General features: G+C 41.1%; 1 protein-coding gene across 1 annotated transcript in view; it reads left to right on the forward strand.

Annotated features, from left to right (window-relative positions):
* FBXW10B (F-box and WD repeat domain containing 10B) overlaps window positions 1–13,076 on the forward strand; it is a 39,106-nt gene extending 26,030 nt beyond the window's left edge. Inside the window, 2 exon segments of the mRNA XM_055101935.2 lie at window positions 121–279; window positions 4,384–13,076. Of these exon segments, the coding sequence (XP_054957910.2) occupies window positions 121–279; window positions 4,384–4,636 (412 nt within the window). The 3' untranslated portion in view covers window positions 4,637–13,076.
* The last annotated feature ends 10,947 nt before the right edge of the window (window positions 13,077–24,023 follow it).

Below are 24,023 nucleotides of genomic sequence, written 5' to 3' on the forward strand. Positions count from 1 at the left end.
CAAACACCATTTTGAGGCCACCAGTGCCGCTCAATCACACACAAAATGCTCCCAACCTACAAACAAACCCAGGCATTTTACGAGAGGATGGGTACTGCCTGCTACTCTGTTCCCTTCCAGGGAGGTGCTCGACGTGTCCCTTCTCTTCCTCCGGGTCATCAGCGCCTGTGCAGATGGCAAGATCCGAATTTACAATTTCCTCAACGGGAACTGTATGAAGGTGATAAAAGCCAATGGCAGAGGCGATCCTGTGCTGTCCTTCTTTATTCAGGGCAACAGGTGGGTGGTAGGTGTGGAGGTCAGAACTGTGAGTGATTCTGTTGGATTTTTTTATTTTTTTCCTCCCCTGGGATACCAGCCCTGGATTTGCTGTCAGGAGGAGAGAGTGTGCAATGCCTCTCTACAATTTTGGCTGGGTGGAGCAATAGTCTTGTGGTGGGGACTAACAGGGCTTTGCACAAAACTTAGTAATCAGGAAGCAATCAACTGTTCATTTTGACTTTTTTTTTTTTTTTGAGACATAGTTTCACTCTGTTGCACAGGCTGGAGTGCAGTGATGTGATCTCGGCTCACTGCAACCTCCGCCTCCCGGGTTCAAGCAATTCTCTGCCTCAGTCTCCCGAGTAGCTGGGATTACAGGCACCCACCAGTATGCCCGGCTAATTTTTAGTATTTTTAGTAGAGACGGGGTTTCACCATCTTGGCCAGGCTCACCTTGAACTCCCGACCTCGTGACCCACCCGTCACGGCCTCCCAAAGCGCTGGGATTACAGGTGTGAGCCACCGCGCCTGGCCTGTTTTGACTCTTAATTCATCCTAGGTGTTTGTGGGAATTGCAGTGGGTGCAACATAACGCTTCTGTAAGGACCACAGTTCTACCAATATGCAGCCCCTGCTTGCTCTTTGATCATGCCTTTGGCTGCCTGAGAGCTCTATCAGCTATCTTTGATGCCTCACTTCTAATGCAAAGAGACATTATAGGAGAGTGGAGGGTGGCAGCAGCAGGGGGTACAGTGGGGGAAAGCTGAGCTGGTGAGCTTACAAAACCAGTACCATGACTGACTGCATTGTATACAGGACTGTGCTTTATATATGCGTAGACTCAGGGTGCTATTATATGAAAATAACCAAATAGAACTAACCTGTAAATTCTACTTCAAGCTCACTTGAGACATCTCTTAATGTCCCTAAACCATATTGCCTTCCTTTTAGTGAAACTTTATTAGTATTATTTACCATCTTAAAGAGGGCAGCCTGGTAATAAGGCTCAGTTAATGAACACTTTTCAGTCATGCTGCTAAAAAAAAAAAACAAAAAAAACAAAACTCTGGCCATTTTTTACTCACAGCATCCAAAGAAAGGTGTTTTTCTTTCGACTTGAGTGAACGTAAGTCTAAAAGGGATTTCTTATTGGAATGACACCCCGCATTCCATTCCAGCAGTTCCAGCCAAAACAAGTTACTTTTCTAGAGAGTTTATGCTGTTGGTTAAGGTCTTAACATTGCAGCCTTTTGAAGCAGAAAGAAACCTGTACAGAGTATTTTCATTTCTTGTTTATAGTTAAGGGAAGAGCACAGTAAGGGGAAAGCCGCTTGCTTGTAAAACTGGTGGGTTAGGGAGGCAGTGCTGCGGGGGCACAGGAAGGGGACAGGGAGGGCAAGTTCCGGAGCTCTTTTGTCTATGGAGCATTAAAGTGGGGATCAGAGAAGTTAGAAATCATCTCACTTTATAAAGTATAGATGTTCTGTCTACATCTAGAGTGTGTGCAGAGACCCTGGAGTGACAGCATGGAGTGTGTGGTGTCTGTGGACGGTCTGTGAAGGAGAGGAGGCCTCCCCATTAGAGCGCTTTCCTCATTCCCAGCAGCAATAGTAATATTGGGTTTGGAAGCTGTGCTTAAAACAAACAAACAAACAAAAACACTGAATTTCAAGACATCTGTGTGCAGAGTACCTTCTTGGCACCCTAGGTACGTGGCACTCACTCCAGGAACAGAAATTCATTTAAAAGCATTTTAACTTGAGGCCAGGCGCAGTGGCTCGTGCTTGTAATTCCAGCACTTTGGGAGGCCGAGGTGGGTGGATCATTGAGTCCTGGAGTTTGAGCCCAGCCTGGGCAACGTGGCGAAACCCTGTCTCTACTAAAAACACAAAATGAGCTGGGTGTGGTGGTGCGCACCTGTAATCCCAGCTACTCAGGAGGCTGAGGCACGAGAATCGCTTGAACCCAGGAGGCGGAGGTTGCAGTGAGCCGAGATCGCACCACTGCACTCCAGCCTGGGCGACAGAGCGAGACGCCATCTCAAAAGAAAAAAAATTATTTTAAACATGACTATTAGCAGTTTAGCCAAATCCAGACTATCCTTAAACAAATAAGGGCTCTTGTCTGAATGTGCACTCCTAAGTGAGGACTTTTGAAAAGCTCTTTTTCTCTAGCCTCCGGGGAGGCAACTCCAGCCTGCACATGCTGAGGCTCTCTTCAGGAGGAAACTGCCCGGAAGTGTGACAAGGGCCTCTAGCCCTCAGCAAGAACCTGGGCCCTAGGACAACACTGCACAACAGTGGTGACCAAGTTCTCCATGGCCTGGGACTGAACTGCCCATACCAGTCTCCTGTACTACCTGTCCCTAAGGCTGTAATACTTGGCCCTGACTCTGGCCCTGTCTGGGTCTTCCCAGAAAGAGAAGGTTCTTGTTGCTTGGTGCCAGGTTTGAGGAAGTTGAATAGGGTTCAGGCACTCCTGCCAGGGATGGGGGTGTCTCCATCAGACAGGCAGGTGGCTCAGTGCAGGGACCCAAGTGCTGAAGTGGGGCTACACCCTTGAGGAAGGGGGATACTCCCCATGCACAGCCTAGGAAGTCCCACACTGTCTTTCATGGTCTCCACCTCAAATGTCTGCACAATCACTATAAAGGTTTGAGGGAAATAAGAGGGAAGAGGACAGTTGCGTTAAGGGGGAGAGGGAATTGGGGTCAAGTCAGGTGAGCTCCAGGTGGAACTAAGGAAGAGGAACGTGACCGGGAGCAGGAGGGCTGGTGGTGTGCAGGTGTGCTCTGTGAAGGTCAACTATAAACCAGCATGAACACGCAGATGTCATCTAGCCCAGGGATGCCAAGCCCAGGCTTTAAACCCTCCCTTCCCTCATCCACTGCAAACCTCACAAAAGGACCCCAGCACTCTTTCCCACCAGGCTGCAGGCGCCTCAGTCTTCAAAATAACAGCCAGAGGACAAGGCTGCATCGCTCAGCTTACAAACCAAACAAAATCTTCCATTTCCTGATCTGTGCCAGTCCCTCCACTGTATGAAGGAGGACTCCTGAATGATAACAACAGCATACAGATCCCAAATTGAGCCCTCACCATGGTCCAGCACCTTACAAATAACAATTCGTTTCATCCTCACAATGACTCCAGGAGGGGAGAAGATTATTAGCCCCATGTGGGAGATGAGGAGACAGTGGCAGAAAGAGGCTGAGTTCAGCCGCGAAGGATGCACAGCTCATGAGTGGTGGGGTCGGGCTCCCCATCCAGGCAGCGCTGCCGGCTTCCTTGCTCACCACCGCTTTGCTGACACTGCCTCCCACGTGGATGGGGCTCTGGTTTTAGGTTTATCACAGAACACACAAGCACATACGTTTTAGAATATGGTATTTGTAAATTCATTAAAATCTGACATTTACAGGATATTAAAACCATTCTAAGAGACAATCATGGTAAAGGTGTAATCGCATTTGTAAGCTTGCCAAATTGGAGTGTAAGAGCTTTTATGAAAAGTTTCAGAAATGTGGCTTACAGGGTAACGGTTTATGGTCAACTGCCTTTTGATCTCTCATGTGAAAAATATGTACTTACATATATTGCAGGAAACCTCACCACTTCCTTCCTAAGTGTCAGTCAAAAACACTAATTACTTGACTAATTAGACTGTGAAACTTCCCTTACAGATGGTAAAAATGAGCTATTTTCACCCCACAAATTTATTTGTGACATACCACCAAAAAAATGTAGGAATCTTTCAATGGTTTTACTATAGACAGTATGAACGATTTAAGCAAATCATATAAAAATAAATTAGAAAGTAATGAAAATAATCTGCCCTTTCATAAGAGGGGAACACAGGAGGCTGGCTCGTGAGATGAAACCCCTTTGATGGGAGACTGGAGGCCAGCTCCAGATACCTTCTCCCCGCCCCATGAATTCGTTAGTCCTAGCTTCGTTTGTGATTTTCATCATGGCTTCAGGTACTTTCTTTATCCACCTGTAGTCACAGGTAGGCAGCACTGCTTCCTTTTTTTTCTCCCAGACATTCCCTACAAGGGAAAGTGTATGTCATGTGCACCCACCAGCCAGGATGACACGGTCTCTCTTTACTCTGCGTCCACAGAATTTCAGTCTGCCACATCAGCACATTTGCTAAAAGAATTAACGTGGGATGGAATGGAATCGAACCAAGTGCTACAGCTCAGGGAGGAAATGCCTCCTTGACCGAGTGTGCTCATATGAGACTCCACATCGCGGGACACTTACCAGCATCGAGGCTGCCTGTGGCCGCTGTCCAGCCCATGACAGGCGGGATGGCCCCAACCACAGCTCCGACCCATGTGTTGGCAATGCTGATCCTTTTCAGTGGTGTGTAGCAGCAGGTATACAGGAAAATGTTGAAGAGCCCCAGGGCTCCTGTGAGTGGATTCACCCCCAAGGTCAGAATGGCAACTCCTGGAACAGCACAACAAGTGGCAAAGGACACAGCTAGCAACAGGCTGGAAAAAGGCAGAGAACGTGGAGTGATCATCTCCAACTCAACTCAATCACACTACCTAAAATCGGCACTGACAAAGTACAAATAATCCACCTATCCAGTAGAGGCAGTACTGATCTGGCTGATTCCTGGATATGGGGAATCCTCTTTATGAAACAAACTTACGATAAGAAAGAATATGTTTGTGGGAGCTCTGGCTGCTCTTGATTTTGCTAGCTAAGAGTAAAGTGGTTAAGAGAGTCAGGATTAGAGTGTTCTGGATTCATATAGGTTCTGTCCCTTCCTGGCTATAGGGCAGCTAGGTTTCACTTACTCCTCTCTACAAGAGAAATGATCATCTTTTCCTCCTAGGGTTGAAGACTGACTGAGACAATGCCTCCTGCACAGTGTTCCATTTTATATTTAGTCATGAACAAACAACTTCAGACACAATATTGGAAGATTTGGGCAGAAAATACTACCTGAATTCTGGAAGCTGTTCTTCCCCTGTATTTATACTTTATTAAGACATCACTTAATTAGTGATCATGAGTAGCAGTGATGTGCCTCTGACTGCCATCATTACAATGTCTGTAATGAATTACAGGCTCAGCATGCTACCGGTTCCCGACAACAGTAAACACCAGGTGGCCGTTGTGTAGTACCAGTGCCGCAACGTGACTTATGGACACGGGATTTTCAAGGGGAGGTCGCACAGTGTTATTTATGCAAATGAAACCCATCATCTAAAACTCTACAATGATAATGATTATTATAAGCCTGTTTCTCAAAAGAGCCAACTTCTAAAAGTAGACTTTGTATGGAATCTTGTGAAAGGCTTTTTGAGAGTCTAGATAAATTGGATCTACTAGTTCCTGCTTATATGCATGTTTATTTATTCTTTCTTGAGAAACCTAAGGAGGTTACTCAAGCCTGCCTTCTCCTAGCAGAAGCCATAATTCCACTTCTGAGTAAGGTATGTTTGTGTAGTGTTCAGTGACCCTGCTGGATTACAGATTCCACAACACGTTTCTTAGCAAGCAAGAGTCACCAGTGTGCAGCTTCTAGGGTGCTCTGGTTTTAAAAACAGCCAACTCCCTAGAGAGGCAGACTTTACCCTATGTGCACACATGTGAGATGATACCCTTCTATGCACAGGGTTGCAGTGTTCCTATGGCAGGAGAGAGGGCCTGCATCTATGAGAGGGCCCTTCTAGGAAAAAGACTAACTTGTAGAATTATGACAAGTTAGAATTTAGCCGGGAGGGTGCCAGAGGAGAGCCCAGCAGCTGGAACTACAGTACTGAATGAAGTCAGGGCAACAGAATATGAAAGCTAGAAGTGACTTGATGGAGAATTCTGGCCACCACTCTACCACTCTGCTATAGGGGCCAGCACTGACTCTTTCCTACCTGGCCTGCAGCCTCTGTGCCCAAAGAGTGACCCAACAGAATGGAATTTTGATGGAAAATGAGAAAATATAAGGGATATGTTGCTGTCAAGGTGCCTGTGACAGAAGAACCATAAATTACAGTTGAGAGACTTCTGAGTGCCCATTCTGCCTTGAGGTGGCATTTCCACCCACCTGTTCCTGGGCCATCTCTTCTGAACCCTGTGGTCAGTTACTTCCACAATACTCACTCAGACACCCTCAATAATCCATTCTGCCTTGTCCATCCAACATTCCCACCCTGGATCTGCTCAATAACCTACTGTCTCTGCTCCTGCTGGGAAAGGCTTACACTCATACTAACTGGCCCCATTTCAAGGGGATGGTTTAACAGTGCGGGTGCTTAGCCAGGGCTGATTTCCATTTTCGTTCCTTATAGTGACTATTTTAACTCTTCTCCTGCCTTCTCAAGGCTCCAGGTTCACTCTAGCTCCCAAGACGCCTTAACAGATGCCCTTCCCTCTTATACAACAGTGACAAATGCCCTCAGATTTACTTCCTTCCTCCCATTTCAGAAGAGGCTGTCTTCATTCCTTTTAAAGATAAACCCTCCACTTTTGTTTTTATTTAATCTCCTCCCTAATCTCTATTCTATCCCTTCTATCTCTACTGTCTATTAACCTCCTGCATCAAATAAATTACTTTCTTCATATTTCCCCCAAGGTAATACCCCTCTTGCTTCAACACTCTTCAAAGCCAAGCATCCTGATGGAGTGGACCACACACATTCCTTGCCTTTATCTCTTCCATCCCTCTGTTTCCTATTTGTTCCTCAACTGTATCCCTCACCAACTGCTGAAACACATTTCTCTAAGGTGGAGGTATACAAGGGGACTTCAAAAAGTTCATGGAAAATGCATATTCTGAAAAGACTATGCATGGATTTCAAAAATTTTTTGTACCAAAATAAACTCATACTAACTTGTTATAACATGTCTGAACAGGATCTAGATTGAGGCATTAAGGAGGATAAGACATCAGTTTGAAAAGAGCCCTTATCAAAGCAACATGAATTCTGCTAAAACAGAAGCAAGAACAAATATCAAATTTATGCTAACACTTGGATGGAAGAATAGTGAAATCATTGATACTTTACAAGAAGTTTATGGGGACAATGCCCCCCCCCCCAAATCAGCAGTTTACAAATGGATAACTTGTTTAAGAACAGATGATGTTGAAGATTAAAGTCCACAGCTGCAAACCATCCACATCAATTTGTGAGGAAAAAATGAATCTTTTTCATGCCCTAATTTAAGTGGACCAATGGTTAACAGTAGAAACAACAACCAATACCATAGACGTCTCAATTGGTTTAGCTCACACAATTCTGATTGAAAAATTAAAGTTGAGCTAACTTTCCACTCAGTGGGTGCCAAAACCATTGTACTCAGATTGGCTGCAGACAAGAGCAGGGCTTTCAATGGAAATTTTAAACAAATGGGATCAAGATCCTGAAGCATTTCTTCAAAAAAAAAAAAAAAGAAGAAAATGAATATATAACAGGAGGTGAAACATGGCTTTACCACTACAATCCTGAACACAAAGACAATCAAAGTAGTGGCTACCAAGAGGTGGGAGTGGTCCAGTCAAAGAAAAAGCGGACAGATCAAGAGCAAAGCTCATGGCCATAGTTTTTTGGGATGCTGAAGGCATTTTGCTTGATTCCTTTCCAGAAGGCTAAAGAACAATAACATCTACTTATTATGAGAGTGTTGTGAAAAAAATTAGCAAAGCTTTAGCAGAAAGCTTCCCCAGAGAGTTCTTCTCCACCACAACAATGCTCCTGCTCATTCCTCTCATCAAACACGGGCAACCTTGTGAGCATTGGGATGGGAAATCATTAGGCATCCACTTCACAGTCCTGATTTGGCTCCTTCTGCCTTCTTTTTGTTTCCTAATCTTAAAAAGTCTTTAAAGGGAATCCATTTCTCTTCAGTTAATAATGTAAAAAAGAATGCTTTGACATGGTTAAATTCCCAGGACTCTGTGAGTTCTTTACAGATAGACTAAATGGCTGGTATCACTGCTTACCAAAGTGTCTTGACCTTGATGGATTAGGTTGAGAAATAGGTTTTTTTTTAAATTTTTATCTTTTAATTCTATTTTTTCCATAATCTTTTTGAAGTTCCCTCATACATCATATGACCTGGAACCATCTATCTTCCCAACATGGCACACAATATGATTTTCCAGATGAAAGATTACAAAGATACCTCTGTGTTGTTACATCTCCTATATACCCAGAAAGGAAACTTTAGATGGCTAAAAAGGAGTGCACATATTATAATGTTGTTCTTCTACCAATAAGGTAATTTATAGCTTATAAGAACAGATTTTTTTTTCCCCTATGAGACTCTAAAAAACTAGCTTTATTTTGGGAGGGAGAAAAATGTGGCTGATAAACATTTTTTTTTCCTGAATTGGCCCTTGTGTCAAAAAAAAAAAAAAAAAAAAAGAAGAAGAAGGTTGTTTACTCCTTCTTCAAGTTCTGTGGAGGCCAGTTGGATTCAAAGATATTAGTGTTACGAAAAGCCCTTTTAGAAGAGCACACATGAATTTAATTTATTGAGATAGGCCATTTTATGTGGAAGTTTAGTTTCTGACCTTTGTTGAAGTCACAGAAAATGATGTGGCTCAATTTTGGTGTTTAAATCAATGTGCACAAGGGCATGAATGAAAACTGGGTAGGCTGACAAGCCATGCAAACGAAAATGAAGCTATTTACCCAGGATGCCATGATCACTCTCAGCATCCAGGCACCTGAAGGAATCCTTCCCCTTCTGGCACGAGGAGCCCTCAATCAGTGGACTTCAGAGCTTTCTTGTGTTATGGGCAAAGGTACTCCAATTGCAAACTGTGTGAAATTTATTTTCCTGTTATGTTTCATTTTTTCCTAAAACATTTATAACAAAAGTAATATACATCCAATTCAGAAAACTGGCAATTCTAGAAAATCACAAAGAAGAAATTCTTCATGAGTTATTCGGAGAAACATACTAGTTGATATCTTCTCAGCCTTTTTCCAATGATATAACTACTTAAAAAAAATTGAGAATATGCTAAATTGTGGTTTTATTCCCTGATTTATTTCAATATATCTTAATAATTTCCCCAGGCTATTAAATATATTTTTTGCATCAACATCATTAATATTTATAACACACAGTGGCTTATTCTTTGGATATACCACAATTAATTCAACCAATATACTTTTTTTCAGACATTCAGTCTTTTTCCATTTTTAAAAATCAAAAAGCATGTTGGGATAAATATCTTATGGGTAGACTTTTGTTCACAGCTCTGGTTAGAAGAAATTGCGAAGATAAATTCCTAGATGTGAAACTGCCAAGTCAGATGATATGCACATGTTGTAGGGATTTTGACACGTACTGTCAGGCTGTACTCCAGAGAGTTTGCACAAGTTTACACTCCCACCAGCACTATATGAGAGCACCATCTTCTAGAACCTGTATCAACACTGGCTGTGACATTAAAAACAAAGCAAAACAAAAAATAAAATTTGCCAATAGGATAGATTAAAAAACAGTATTGAGTTTCTTAAAAAAAAAACCTTAAAATAAGACAAGTTTACTGAGATAGCATTAACTCATTTTAGCAATAAGAAACTGAGACTCAAAGCAAGTAAAATAACTTGGAAACAGGACCTATACTCAGGCTCATTTGTTGGCTCATCAGTTTAACCCAGAGTCTCCCAACTGTATGTGGGGCACACTGGTGTAATACAACTTGCTGAGCTTCTTCTTTCCTGGGTCTGCTGAGGGCCTGGGGTGGCTGGAGTCTTGAGTTGGGATGCAATCACCTGGGAGGAGCTTCCTGTGGGCTTAAAAGCACCTTCAGTTTACTCCATTATGCAAATAGCCTAATACTGCATTCCCTGAAATCGAAACAACTGTATATAATGTGGTGAGCAAGACAGGTGTGGTCCTTGTCCTGGGGGCACTGATGCTGTAGTGGTGGTCAGTTCGTGGCCAAGGCAAGCATGTGTGGCACAGCAGGGAACACGGGGCAGTCAGGGGCACCTAACCTAGTTTATGCTGGGTGGTGGACAGGGGGTGTTTCTAGGAAGAAGTGATGTGTAAACTGAGACCCGATGGATGGGTGGGAGATGGGCGGAAAGGGTGGAGAAGAGAGTTGCAGGCAGTGGGAACAGCGTGTGAGAAGGCCAAAGAGGAGAAGAATGGCAAGTTTATGTTCCACATATCTGGAGAGTAGAATGAGGGTGGGAGGTGTCAAGAGAGCACAGAAATTAGGAAGGCCACATACAGAGACCTCTGGGCAAATGCAGACTCAGTGAAGTCTTCCAGATTTTAAAAAGTGGAAGAAAATGATCAGATCTGCTTTTTAGAAGGACTACTCTGCCTGCCATGTGGAAGTCAGCAAAGAGAGACAAGCATTTGTTTAATTCACCTCACAAGAGAGGCTCAAGTTAGGCATTTTAAAGGAAGAAGAATCGTGGGCACACCACCACATAATTTTTATCAAATGCTTCGTTGAGAGAAACAGCCTTCAGCTAGCTTGTATCTTTAATCTATCTTCCAGATTTCCTAAAATGCATTGGTGGAGCACATTAGAAGCAGAGAGCGGGCCCTCCTCTCCCACTGAACGGCTCTTTGGTCTAATGACATGAGGGTGATCATGGTTTGCACTTTAAGTTCTATTATTCTTGGCTCCACTTTGTCTCTTCTTAGTCTTCTTTTTCTGGACTATTTTGTCACATTTTACATACGTTTACAAGTTACTTGAACTCTTGTTTGAAATAAGGCAGAGGAGGCCGGGCGCGGTGGCTCACGCCTGTAATCCCAGCACTTTGGGAGGCCGAGGTGGGTGGATCACGAGGTCAGGAGATCGAGACCATCCTGGCTAACACGGTGAAACCCCGTCTCTACTAAAAATACAAAAAATTAGGCGGGCGTGGTAGCGGGCGCCTGTAGTCCCAGCTACTCGGGAGGCTGAGGCAGGAGAATGGCGTGAACCCGGGAGGCGGAGCTTGCAGTGAGCCGAGATCGCGCCACTGCACTCCAGCCTGGGCGACAGAGCGAGACTCCGTCTCAAAAAAAAAAAAAAGAAAAAAAAAAAAAAAAGAAATAAGGCAGAGGAAAAAAGTTAAATAAAGGGGTAACTAGAGGATTTTCTTTAGAATATTTGTATACAATGAGACATCAGTGAAAAAAAAGTAAAGGACTCTCTTTGGAACTGTTAAGTAGAAAGAGGACAAGCAATAATAATGGTTTTGGAATAAAGAGAGAATATATCAAATAATATGTGGGTTATTAAGTTTGATTTACCATGAAATCTTTAAATATCACGGTTATATTCAGGTTGTTGAAGTTTAGCTGTTTTAATCAAGAGATCTATCTTTTAGATAGAAAAAGGTTAGAAAAGAGTGTTCATTTTTCATCTCAGTTAAACACAACTATGATTTTCTGCCTTAGTGCTCATAAAATGTGGTCAGAGCTAAATCTCAGAGATCTCAAACACTATTATGTCAAAGACTGATTTCTTGTTATTTTAGGTCAATTAGTCTATATACTCTTTCTCTTAATCATACCATTCAGACTTTGATTAAAAAAACAAACAAAAACCATCAGCTCTTCCCATTCCTAGATGGATTTTTGAAAGCATCCCAAGCCTGGAGACGCACACAGGCACACACACATACACACCTGAGTTTTCTCCTTTCATAATTTATTCAATATTTAAATTTTTTGTGGAATATGTTTTTTTTATTAGTCCTTTTACTCCTTTTTATCATTTAAATTCCTTAGCAGTTTGCTTCCAGTTCAAGTGTTACTCTGACATCTGGTTTCTAGAAGCAAGATGAGGAGAAGAAAGGCTAAGCTGGCCTTCTTGGGTGTCTCTGGGCTCAGTTATCTTAGGAAAGAGGGCCTCATTGGAATTTCTGGGTAGATCCTCCACACCATGATTCTAAGTGTGGCTCCTGGACCATCAGCATCACCTGGGAACTTGTTAGGAATCCACGTGGTCTGGAAGCTCTCTGAGATTTGATAACTACTATACCATTACCAATGTGATGCTGGTCCCCATCTGGCCAAGCTACATATGCTGAGCCAACATAAGCCGCTCCACTCCAGTGCTGACTGCGGCCGGCCTGGTTAGGTCACCCACTTTCAGTTGTCTTTCATTATATATCTCTTGGCATGTTCTAGTGGAAGAATAGAGGGCTGTGAACTAGCTCTGTTATCAATTAGCAGAGGAACTTTGGATATATCCTTAGACTTCTGACTTGCCTGCACTATCTACTTTGTTTTAATTTAATCATACAGCTACAAGTGTTTTGATCATTAAAAGTACTTAAAGGGCAAGATGAAGCAAGTGTGGTAAAAGTCTTGATAGTTGTTGATTCTGGGCCATGAGTATGTTGAGGGTCCACTGTACTCACTCTACTATTCCATCTGTTGGGATTTTTCATAAGAAATATGTTTTAAAAATACTTTAATACTTTTTATTATTAGTGCTAAATTCTGGTTTCCTCATGGAACCATAACTAAGCATGCTGAGTAGGATCAGGTGGTCTGCATTCTAGTTCTGACTCTGAAGTTAACTAGTTATTTAAAAGTGGGTAACTTATTTAACCTCTCTGGTCCTTGGTTTCCTCAACTGAAAGGGTGTATTATGGCTCTTTCAATGGCAAGACTGAAACTTTCAAGTCAAATTTGCTTAGGTAAAAAGGCTCAATAAAAAGACAATAGGGAAGGCGGGTTTCTACTTGTTTAGCCGTGTGATCTTGAGCAAATTATTTAATCTGTTGGCCTTAGATTCTTCATCTGTAAGATGGGAGGTATTATAGAGTTGTCTTAAGAATTAAATACAATGATGTAAATAAAGCACTTAAAAAGTGCTTGTTAAATGAGCACATAGTGTTGACTTGTTCATTCATTCATTCATTAAAATTTCTCATTGCCTAGATAGCCACTATGCTAAGTGTAGCTGTACAGCAGTGAACAAAACAGCAAGAGTTTAGTCTAGAAAGGAAGACAGACCTTAAACAAACACATGTAACTACCATGAACTCTCCAATTGTAAAATCAGCTACAAGAAAGAACAGATGAAATAAGACAGAATAATTTAAATAGGAAGGACCTATTTAAATAGAGCTGGAGGGAGGGGCTGATAAACTTGCCATAAATTGTTTCCCCTGATTTATTTTGTCAGACTTATAAAGACTTATGAATACACCACTATTTTTATCTTCAATTTTAATTTTACTTACAATTTAATTTTATTATACCAAATTACAAAAAGTGGTATATTGAAAAGCTAGATTGATCACATACAAAACATGTTTTTTAAACGTTGGTGCTCTTGCACTGCTGCAACAGTAGCTGTAATGGCCTTTTATTAAGAACAGAGGAATTAATATCTCTGTGAGTGATTCTTGCTGGATTGAATTTGTATAAGAACAATCTGAAATAGAGTTGAACAGGGTGTGATAATATTGCAAAAAAAGTTCTAATTTTCAACAACACAGAATAAATGTGTGAATAAGAAAAACAGCACTATTTGATGGGGGTGGGCAGAAAAAGACTAATTTTCTTGAACAAAAAAATTCTTTTATATTCATTCACTCATGCATGCAAATAGGTTCATGGTTCATGCTGAGGGTTGAATGATGATTTATTTCAAAACTCATATACAAAACTGAATTACATTTTAAATTAAGATGTCTTTCTACTGAGCATCACTGCTTGAGATTTTTCTACCTCTGCCTTTCCTGCCCAAGGCTACTGTAGAAAAGAAACTGATGGATTGAGAGTGGGGAAAAATTGGTCCACATATTTCTATGAATTATTTTTTTCTCCTTTTTAAATATAACATTGTTTTGTTTACTAAACATCAGCCCTTACATAGCTCTACGAAAGTATAATTTTCTACAGAAATTAAGAACAAATAAGAGAGAAACAAGATTTAATTTGGTGCCTATTTATTGCACTTAATAAATGTGATTTAAATTACCTGACTTTTAAATAACTTCCTGGAAAAATGTGGCCTTTCTGTTAAGTAATGTCTCAGAGAAGCCTATGAAATGTTAAGTCCAGAAAGCTTTATATTTGGAGCAGCTCTGCAGGTAATTAGTTTAGACAAAAATTAATTTCATACTTCTTGGTCATTCTTCCACAATAAATGACTTTGAAATTACAAAATAAAATATCCTTTCTTCAAAAACAAAAGAAAATGCAAAACCTTAATCAAACCAAGACAATTTAACTTTAATTTCCTGCGTAAATCCCACATTGGAGCTTGGAAATGAGTTTCTGGAGAAAGCCTCTACAGAAAACTGTTTTGAAAATGTCTCCCCAGAATCTTATTTAGGAGTTTTCTATTTCTGAACATGTCTCAAGTTATAGATATTGTAGAGTGGCAGACGACTGATGTAAATTCAGAACTTAAGGAAATTGTGAAGAAAATGAGAAAACAAAACCTATTTTAAAAGAAAATTAAATTTTAAAACATGTTTAAAAGAAATGCGAAGAATGTAAGAAGAAAATATATTTGGCATAATTACATTCAGAACGTGGAGATTGTGGTTTCACACACACAGACACCTTTTTATTTATTTATTTATTTATTTTAAGAAATGGGGTCCCATCTCTAAAAAATGCTCAAACTCTTGGTGTCAAGTGATTCTCCCACCTCAGCCTCCTGAGTAGCTGCGATTATAGGCATGCATCATGATGTTCGGTGCAGAGACTGTGGTATTATATTAATAATTTTTTCAAGGAAGAAAACAAACCAGATCTACGCTGAATGAGTTTTGAAAGCTGACTGAAAGAATCCTGTTAATCTAGAAGGAAGAGAAGAAAGATTGCCTATAAAAGAAAAAAGAAAAAAATACCAAAATGAATCTCCCTCATTGCTGACCACTGAGATTCAGCCTTCTTATTCAGAGGGGAGTATGTGGTGATCCCTGAATTATGCTACACCAATTCATCTTAAATTAAGGGTAATTTGTACAAAGACTTAGGAATTTTTAAGGAGGAGTGATTCCTATTGTCCCAGCTATGAAAATCAGAGTTTCCAGCATTGTAGTCCAATCTCTTAGTCTGTTTTTCTAATTCCTTGAGGGCAGGGACCAACTACCGAATCCCTCCATTACTCCTGGATCCCATAACACCCAGTGCCTGCCACGTGACAGACACATACCTTTCCTTTCTCCTGATTGAGCCAGATAGTTGAATTCTCTGATCTGCCTCCTTATTTTTAATTTATAGGACTCTACTTAAAAAATAGCTTTGTTCACCTGCACCAAATAGCGTCAATGAATTTTAAAGAGTCTTTGAAAAGCTTAAATAAAACACAATTTATAAAGAATGAAGCTGGGAAATAAAACTATCCATCTCTGCTGCTTTGGAGACTGGCAGCTGCGTGCACGTGCAGCTACCCGGAGGTATAGTGCTGACCTCTTACTCCATCTCCTTACCTGCCCCTTGGGACCAGGACCTTTGGCCAGGGACCATGTTTACAAATGCAGACATCTACAAGGACCAGCCTGGCACAGCAGGCCAAACAAAAAATGCTTCTTCAGGATTTGGTCTATTGGCCATTATTTTGCCATCTCTGATCTGTTCTGTGAACGTGTCTAATTAACTGTGCATCTAGCTCCTTTGCCCTAGAATTGGCCCCCTTACCCCCTGAAACACTTCTCTCCATCTTTTGTATGGCCATCTCTTACTCATCCTCTAAGACTCAGCTTAGACATCAAAAAACTCCTCCAAGGACATTTTCTCTCTCCATTCTCACCTTCCTGAGCCCCTCCACATGGTTGGTCTCCATGTCTGTCCCCAAGCTCTCACAGCACTTCTTAGACCTCATGCTAACATGAGCTGCTGCCATGGCTGCCCATCCCCTTATGCTGTGTTTTTTCAGTGCAGTGACTTTGCACTACTCATCTTTATATTCTCTGAACTTAAGAATGGTGCCCAAATGAACCTTTACAAACCATGCAAAAGAGAGAACGCTATGGTATGACTTCCACTCATCTAACACCAACCAATGAAAACAGCATTTAATTGTGTCCCATCTTTTCACATCGTCTTATGTGAAAAGAGAGGAATCAAAGTGAAGAGACATTAGGCAAAATGACCCTAGATTATTAGTAAAAGATATTTGCTCCTAAAACATATGTTTTAATTGGCTACAAGTGATAGACTAAGTTACTATGACAGTTAACTCTTCATATTCATATTTATTAGACTATCTGGGCATTTTCCGATTATAAAAAGGGAGATGAGAACAGAAGAATCCTTCATCCCTAGGAATACTGTCACAGCTCACAACGCTTGAAAATAGTCACAAATGCTTTCTTTTTTCTCATGATGAGAGAAAGGAGTGTAACTTTCAGAAAATCCCAGCAGCGTTCCTCTTGTTCAACCATTGTAATGACTAAGCATGACAATATGTACAAAAAGTTTTTGTGAACTCTTCATACCATGGTTAATAGAGAACAGTTTTATTTTAAGAACAAGTTCTCTACATTAACACCACTATTATTAAGTTGAGGCCAAATTTGTTCTTCCTGCCACTTCACTGGTTAACACTACAAAAAAAGAAATTTCTATACTTATAAAATGTTTATGTTCTTATTACATTAGCAATATATACACACCAAGAGACTAATCATAACAACCCTTAGAAACTCTGCAGAGCTTTAGCCTGGCTGGGTACCCGTCTGCTAGACTAGTGTGCCTGGGTGATGAATAATATCCACAGCTCCCCTGCAGCCCACAAAATGTTTACATTTGCTTAAGTGCTTACTGGTAAAACCCTCAGTAAATTTGAAAAATGTCTCCTGTAAAGCCCTATAATACTTAAGCTAAACCCTGTTCTTTAAGTTAATAATGCCAACTAAACAATCCATTCATTTCATTTCTAAAACTCCATCTTCATCATTCATTTCAAAACCAGGTATTGACTGACCCCAATTCCAAGTGTTTTAATTTATCCTCTCTAAATAACCTTTTGCTCTGCTCTTATCGTGCAATCTCTCCTGCTTACAGCCCACACCTAAAGCTTACATGTTATGGATCACTCTCATCTGATCCATTAAGTTGGAAAAACTAATGCTGACATGTATTATTTCCCTGTCAGCGTCACCAAGCTGGAAAATAGATAATTCAAAAGAGACATAATCAAAATACAGATGTCTCTGAAATAACAAGAAGAAAGGCCCAGTCCTGGCTCCGCCTGCAGGAAGCTTTCACTGTCCACTCTGTTCTTCTTCTTTGTCTGACTTTCCAGAGAAATTCTTGTTTGTACTGATCTATTCATTTCATTCAACACATATTTCTGGGCTGCCTTATGCTGTCTGTTAAGCATTTTATACATGTGGCTAGTTTTTCACCCAGATTATAAAACTTTGAGCATTATAAAAACAAAACTGACAGTGCTTGTACATTACAGGTGATCAATACACTCTTGATGAATTGAAGAAAATAATTATTTGATTCTAAAATATTTAAAAGAAACAGTAGGCCTTGACGTCCTTAAGAAATATTAAATTAGGATAGACCAGCAAAAAGGATATCACTAAAAATATATATATAAGATACCTTAACAATATAAGTCTGAAGGACCTCAGGTTTGATAAAAGATGGTAGATGAACGGTGTCTACATCTCTCTGTCTTCTCTGAAAACAAGGAGAACATGAACAGAAACTCCAATTTTAACCGAACTAGGAAACACATCTCTGAAGCGAAATTAAGACTTGGTAAATATTAAGAATCTCTTTGGCTTTAATTATAACACACAGAAAGAATTTGACATAATGTGTTTGTTGAAAGTTGGGGAGGTGGATTATAGCTAGAAAGTTACAAAGCAGAATCATAGCTTTAGATACACATCTGGCCAAGTGCCACGTAAAGTCCCGTGGAAGCTGCCCTGGATCCTTCCCTTTGCCTTAAGTACTTTTGTCCTCCCATTCCCATCCCTAATGCTTAATTGTCCTTATAACCCTTTCCTTTGCCCCAGGGAAATGGAACTATGAGGCCCAAGCTGGAGCAATCAAATTTTCTCTCATAAAGATTTGGAATTGGGACAGGGAACTCAGCTGGAGGACCTAGGGGCTAAGGCTGAGGTTGCCATTTTGATATGAGTCCATTTAAGTGAAGAGTGGTTGGAAGGGCCGCCATGCAGAGAGAAAAATGCAGTGAAAGTACAGAGAAAAGCAGAGATGAATGGTGAGGCTGGAAGCTGAGCTGCAACTAGTGAAGTGGTGAGCAGGCCACCCTTTCCAGAAGTCGGCTACAAAGAGGAGAAATAGAAGAGTAACTGGATGGAGCAGCGAATTTAATAGATTTTTGTCTAAGACAGAAGGACAACCTGTCAAATATGAAGTCAGAAGAGAAGGAACCAATGAGGCAACAGGGCTGGCAGAGGTGCTGGAAGAGCCCTCAGGCCCCACAACCTCCATTCAGGCCAGCTGGTCTCCAGGTCTTACAGCACGGAAGACCATAAGACAGAAAAGGGGTCCCAAGGACCCCCGGAAACATTCCAAAATAGGTGTTAGACTCTGGCAGCTATAATCTGCTAGGGCAAAACACCTAGTTTTATCCTCCTGAGAAGAACTGAGGTATATTTTAGAAGAAATATTGGGAACGTTCACTTTCAACCACTTGTCTCCTGCTGTCCCCTCCTCTTGGCCACCCTAAAACTACTTAATCCTTTTATCCTATTAGGACCAGTGTTGCAAGCAGATATGCAGCTTCGTTAAGTAGAAGGTGTTCAAGGACACTGGCTGCCTGTGTGATATGTAAGAGGTACAGGGAAGGGAGTTACTAGTGATGATATAAAACTGGCAAAGAAATGGGCTCAGAGGTGTCAGAAACAAACTACTTGATTTGGCCTCTGCCAAGTCCCACTTACCAGTGTGAGTATCCAGAATGGAAGCCGTGGGTCCCTGAGGCTGTGAGGTGGCTGCGCTGACACAGCCTAAGGAGAACAGATGCAGTGGTTTCGCTCCAAGTAATAGGGATAAACTCCATGGTGAGAAGCTGACAGCGGAGGTTAAGACAGCTCCATTGTGACCCCTCTGGAGCACTTTTCTCCAGACTTCCTCACATGTAGGAGCTCTTTAGCCAAATGCACCACGACTCTAGATTTATCCATGAGCATCTGGGATGCTTCCTAAGTGATGTGATGTACAGTGTACTCAAGTTCATCAAGTGGCCCCGAGCCATTAAAGACTCTGATAAATAATTCTATCATAAAGGCCCCAGAGCTGACATAAAAAGCAGAAAGCCACGGGGTCAAGTGTTTCCACAGGAACTACATTTGGTAAATAGAAGCTGTAAAAGGGTGTTTCTATTAACCACTTGCAATTATTGTAAGGCCACCGTCTTTTCTGGAATGGATGGTCAAAATAGCTAATAATTTCTTGTGTCCCTGGAAGTTTTAGGATGAATTTAAATAGGAGGAAAACAGGGAGACCAGTATTTTCCCAAACATGATAAGACAATCTTTTTTTTAAACTATAAGTGATACCTCAGACATATGGAGTTGGTATTTTCTTTTTTTTCCTTTTGTGTCTGCTCCCAGACTAGAACTAAACAACCAAAGTAAATGCTTGGCACACTCTCAAGGAAGCACAGCTCTGCCTTGCACCAGTGCCAGAAGCCCCTAGAACAGTGACGGAGGCAACCAGATGAAGAAGTCGAGACATTCCTCTCCCAGCAGTGTGAGAGACACCTGGCGACTGCTGGCAGGAATCAGCATTTCACACAAGCAATCAACATAACTAAAACTTAAGTACTGTCCTCTGTATTCTCCTTGGGAAAATGAAACAAATGACAATGTCATTGCATTGATTTTGTTGTCATTAAATGGTATTTTAGCTATAAACATTTTCCCCTTTGATTTGCAAAAAAAAATTATAGAAAATTTCTATGTTGCTTAAAATGTAAAGGGTTTTTACTGTAACTATTTCAAAAACAGTCAATTATCTTACTATTCCTTGTTTATTACATATATTCAAGGTCACTTTCTCCATCATTTGAAACAACATAGACAAAAGGGAGCTCAGTAACAAACAGGCAAGCAGCACCAAGACTGGCACTCAAAGCTGTATTAGGACCAGATGCATTTTCAATTTCTTGAAACAGTGGAGCTGCAGTTTATTCAGTTTATTTAGGTCAGCCCTAAGGTGAAACTACATTATATTCAAAATTATCCTTTAAAATCCCCTGAACTCATCCATAAAGTACATGGAAGGTTATGTATGTACAATTCTGGAAAATAATGACTGTGTTCACTAGAGTTTGAGAATCACTCAGTTAAATTAAGAGGGAACAAAAGAAAAGCCTATATTTAGATGGCTGGGCATTCAAACCATTCTGCCTTTAAGGAGACTCTCAGTAGAGGAGAGGTGGAGAATTCTATGGGGTTCTGTTTCCCTGCGGGGTTTACTCTATTATTCTTCATGCTACAAGCATTGGCAGCCTGGCTAAACAGAAATGTATTTCTGTTGGTGCTGGCTGTGAGGATTTGACTGAACAGGGGAGCTGCACCTTCTCTGGGATTACGTTCTAATGTCACCTCTGCTCCTCTCCCTTATAATGAATTACAGGTAGACAGAGCTATAGCACTGTAACAAAGGTGAAGATACACATAGGCAATAGAGACGGGAACATTTCAGAGAAGAGTAGGCAATGGTAGCCAGCCTGAATTTTGAGCTGAGTAACAGCAGAACTTCACTTCTGCTGTGACCACCCTGGTCCAAGCTATCATCAAGTCATGCCAGGAGCTGCCCCAAGTCTCTCTCCTGGGATTCTATGGTCTATTTTACCCAGGCAGCTGAGGGGTTCTTTTAACCTAAATCTGATCACACCAGCCCCATTTGTACAACTCATTTCTGGCTTCTCCCACTGCACATGGAGTTCCAGCCCTTCTGACTTCATCTTGTGCCACCCTGCCCCTTGTTCATTATGTTCTCACCACACTGGCCTTTCTATTTATAGTGTCAGGTAGAAGCCCACTCTGGCCACCGTATGTTCCCCCAGATCTCTGCATCACTCTCCTTCAGTTCTCAACTCCAATCCACTCCCTCCCAGTGCCTTCCCGCTCTGGAGTGCTCTCTCCCAATTGTTCTGTATTATCATTCTGTCTCTTTCCTTGGCACCATTGATGCCCACCTAGAATGATCTTTTAGAGCTCAACTGTTCACTGGCTAAAGTTCTACCTTCCCCACCTGACTGGAATGAAGGCAGGGATCAGGTCATGCTGGTCATATTCCAGCATTTAGCACAGAGTGTAACATCCAGAGATGCTGAGGACACAATTCTGAAAAAAGTAGTAACAATGATGACAGCAGTATCATTTACTGACGGCTTTATAAGAACAGTCGTTTTCTCACATAACTCTATGAGGTGGAAGGCACGAACCTCTTTTATAGGCGAGGAAACAGAGCCTCAGAGAAGTTTAGTAATATGGTCAGGCTTGCATGGTGAAGCAGGCGGAGGAGCTAGGCTTTGATTCCAGGCAGTCAGACCCCAAAATCTTATGTTCTACAACATTCTATTCCCCAAGGAAAAACCAAGTGCTCTGAAAATCTAGTCTAAAACAGACCATAATTTTCAATACACAAATTTACCCATTGCAAGTGTACAGTTAGTTCTGAGTTAAAAAAAAAAAAAAAGGTAATCATAGTGTAACCACCACCACAATCAAGATATAGAACATATAAATTTATCTTTTCAAAAAGTTTCTTATGCCCCTCTGTAGCCAATTCCCTCCTGTCACCCCGCCCCCGCCTCCCCCCACCGCCCCGTTCCCAGTAACCACTGATCTTACTTTTGTGCCTAGTTTTGGCTTTCCAAAATGTCATATAAATGGAATCATACGACATGCTGTCTTTTGTCTCTGTCTTCTTTCACTTAACATAGTGCTTTTGAAACACACCCGTGTCACTGCACGTACCAGTGGTTTGTTCCTTTTAATTTCTGAGTAGTATTTCAGCCATAATTTGTTTATCTATTCATCAACTGAGGGATGTTTAGGTTGTCTTTAGTGATATTTAAGCTAATATTCATATACAGATCTTTGTATGGATGTGTGTCCATACATACATAGGAATGGGATTGTATGGTAAATTTTGTTTAAATTTATTGAAATCTGCCAAACTGTTCTTGGAATTGATTGTACCATTCTGCATTCACACTAGCAATATATGAGAGCTTCAGGTATTCCACACCCTTGTCAGCACTGCATTGTTGTTTTTAATAAATGTTAATTATGCTAATAGGTGTGTAGTGGTATCTCATTGTGTTTTTAATTTGCATTTCCCCTATGATTACTGATGTTGAAAATCTTTTGCTTATTTAACGTCTGTATTTCTTCTTTGGAGTAGGGCCTATTTAAATCTTTTATGCACTTTTTTTTTTTTTTTTTGACAGGGTCTTGCTCTGTCACCCAGACTTGAGTGCAGTGGCATGATCTTAGCTGACTGCAACATCTGCTTCCTGGGCTCAAGTGATCCTCCCTCCTCAGCCTCCCAAGTAGTTGGGACTACAGGCACATGCCACCATACCTAATTTTTAAAAAAAAATTTGTAAAGATGAGGTCTCACTATATTGCCCAGACTGGTCTCAAACTCCTGGGCTCAAGCAGTCTTCCTGCTTCGGCCTCCTAAAGGGCTAGGATTACAGGCGTGAGCCACTGTGCCCGGCCCTTTTTGTCTATTTTTAAGGTTGTTTTCTTAATGAGTTTAAGACTTCTTTCTATATTCTGTACATGAGTTCTTCATCATGTCTGTATTTTACAAATGTTATCTCCTACTCTGTGGCTTGTATTTTCATTTTAAGTGTCTTCTGAAGAGCAGAAGTTTTTAATTTTGATGAAGTACAGTTTATCTACTTTTCTTGCATGGTTTGGGGCTTTTGTGTTTTATCCAAGAGTCCTCTGCCGAGCCCAGTTTCACTGGGGAGCAGCCCATGTTGTCATGCTGGAAGTGGAATTCCACAGCTGATTTTGGAATACTGACCTTGTATTCTATACCCTTGCTAGATTTACTTATTACTCCTAGTAGCTTTTCTGTAGATTCCTTTGAATTTTCCACGTAAACAATCACATTGTGAAAAGAATTTCATTTCTTTCCAATGTATGTGCCTTTTCTTTCTCTCTCTTGCCTTATTATATACTAGTCAGGAGCTCCAGAACAACACTGATCAAGGTCCAGTTCCTATAGAACAGCCTTCACAGTGTAGTCTGGTCCGTACATTTTCCTTAACCTCTTCCCAGTTTTATTTCCTCACAATTCTCCTATACACATCCTTCCCTCTACAGCTGGCCAGGTTGCCTGTTTTTATCCTTACACATATATTTTGCACCCCCATCTTTGCATCTTTGCTCACCATGTTCATCTTGCCTGACATGGTCTTTGCTTCATTCTCTACCTATCCAAAGTCTGTCTGTCTGTCAAGGTCTACAGCCTGTCTCTCTATCTTGATGTTCATTTTGTCTCTTCGCTCATTCTCCACTCCTGTCCGAATGGCCTTCTCATCGCCTTGACAGCAGATGCCATGTATTCCTTCTTTGGTATCTTTATTTCTGTATTTCTCCCACCTAGGAGGTCATTTCTTTCTCTTATCATTCCATCCACCTGCCCATCCATCCATTATTAAGCATTAGCTACCTGCCAGGTATAATGGCTAGCATGCAAGCTCTACGACAGCAAGAATTTTTCTGTTTTGTTCACCTCTGTAATATAGTATTGAAAATGGTGCCTAAAACTGTCCATGTGACAAGAGTATTAATACCCAGAATGTACAAGGAATTCAAACAACTCAATAGTAAAAACAAACAAACA

The sequence above is a fragment of the Pan paniscus genome, chromosome 19 (assembly GCF_029289425.2).
Source record: "Pan paniscus chromosome 19, NHGRI_mPanPan1-v2.0_pri, whole genome shotgun sequence".
Classification (NCBI taxonomy): Eukaryota; Metazoa; Chordata; class Mammalia; order Primates; family Hominidae; genus Pan; species Pan paniscus.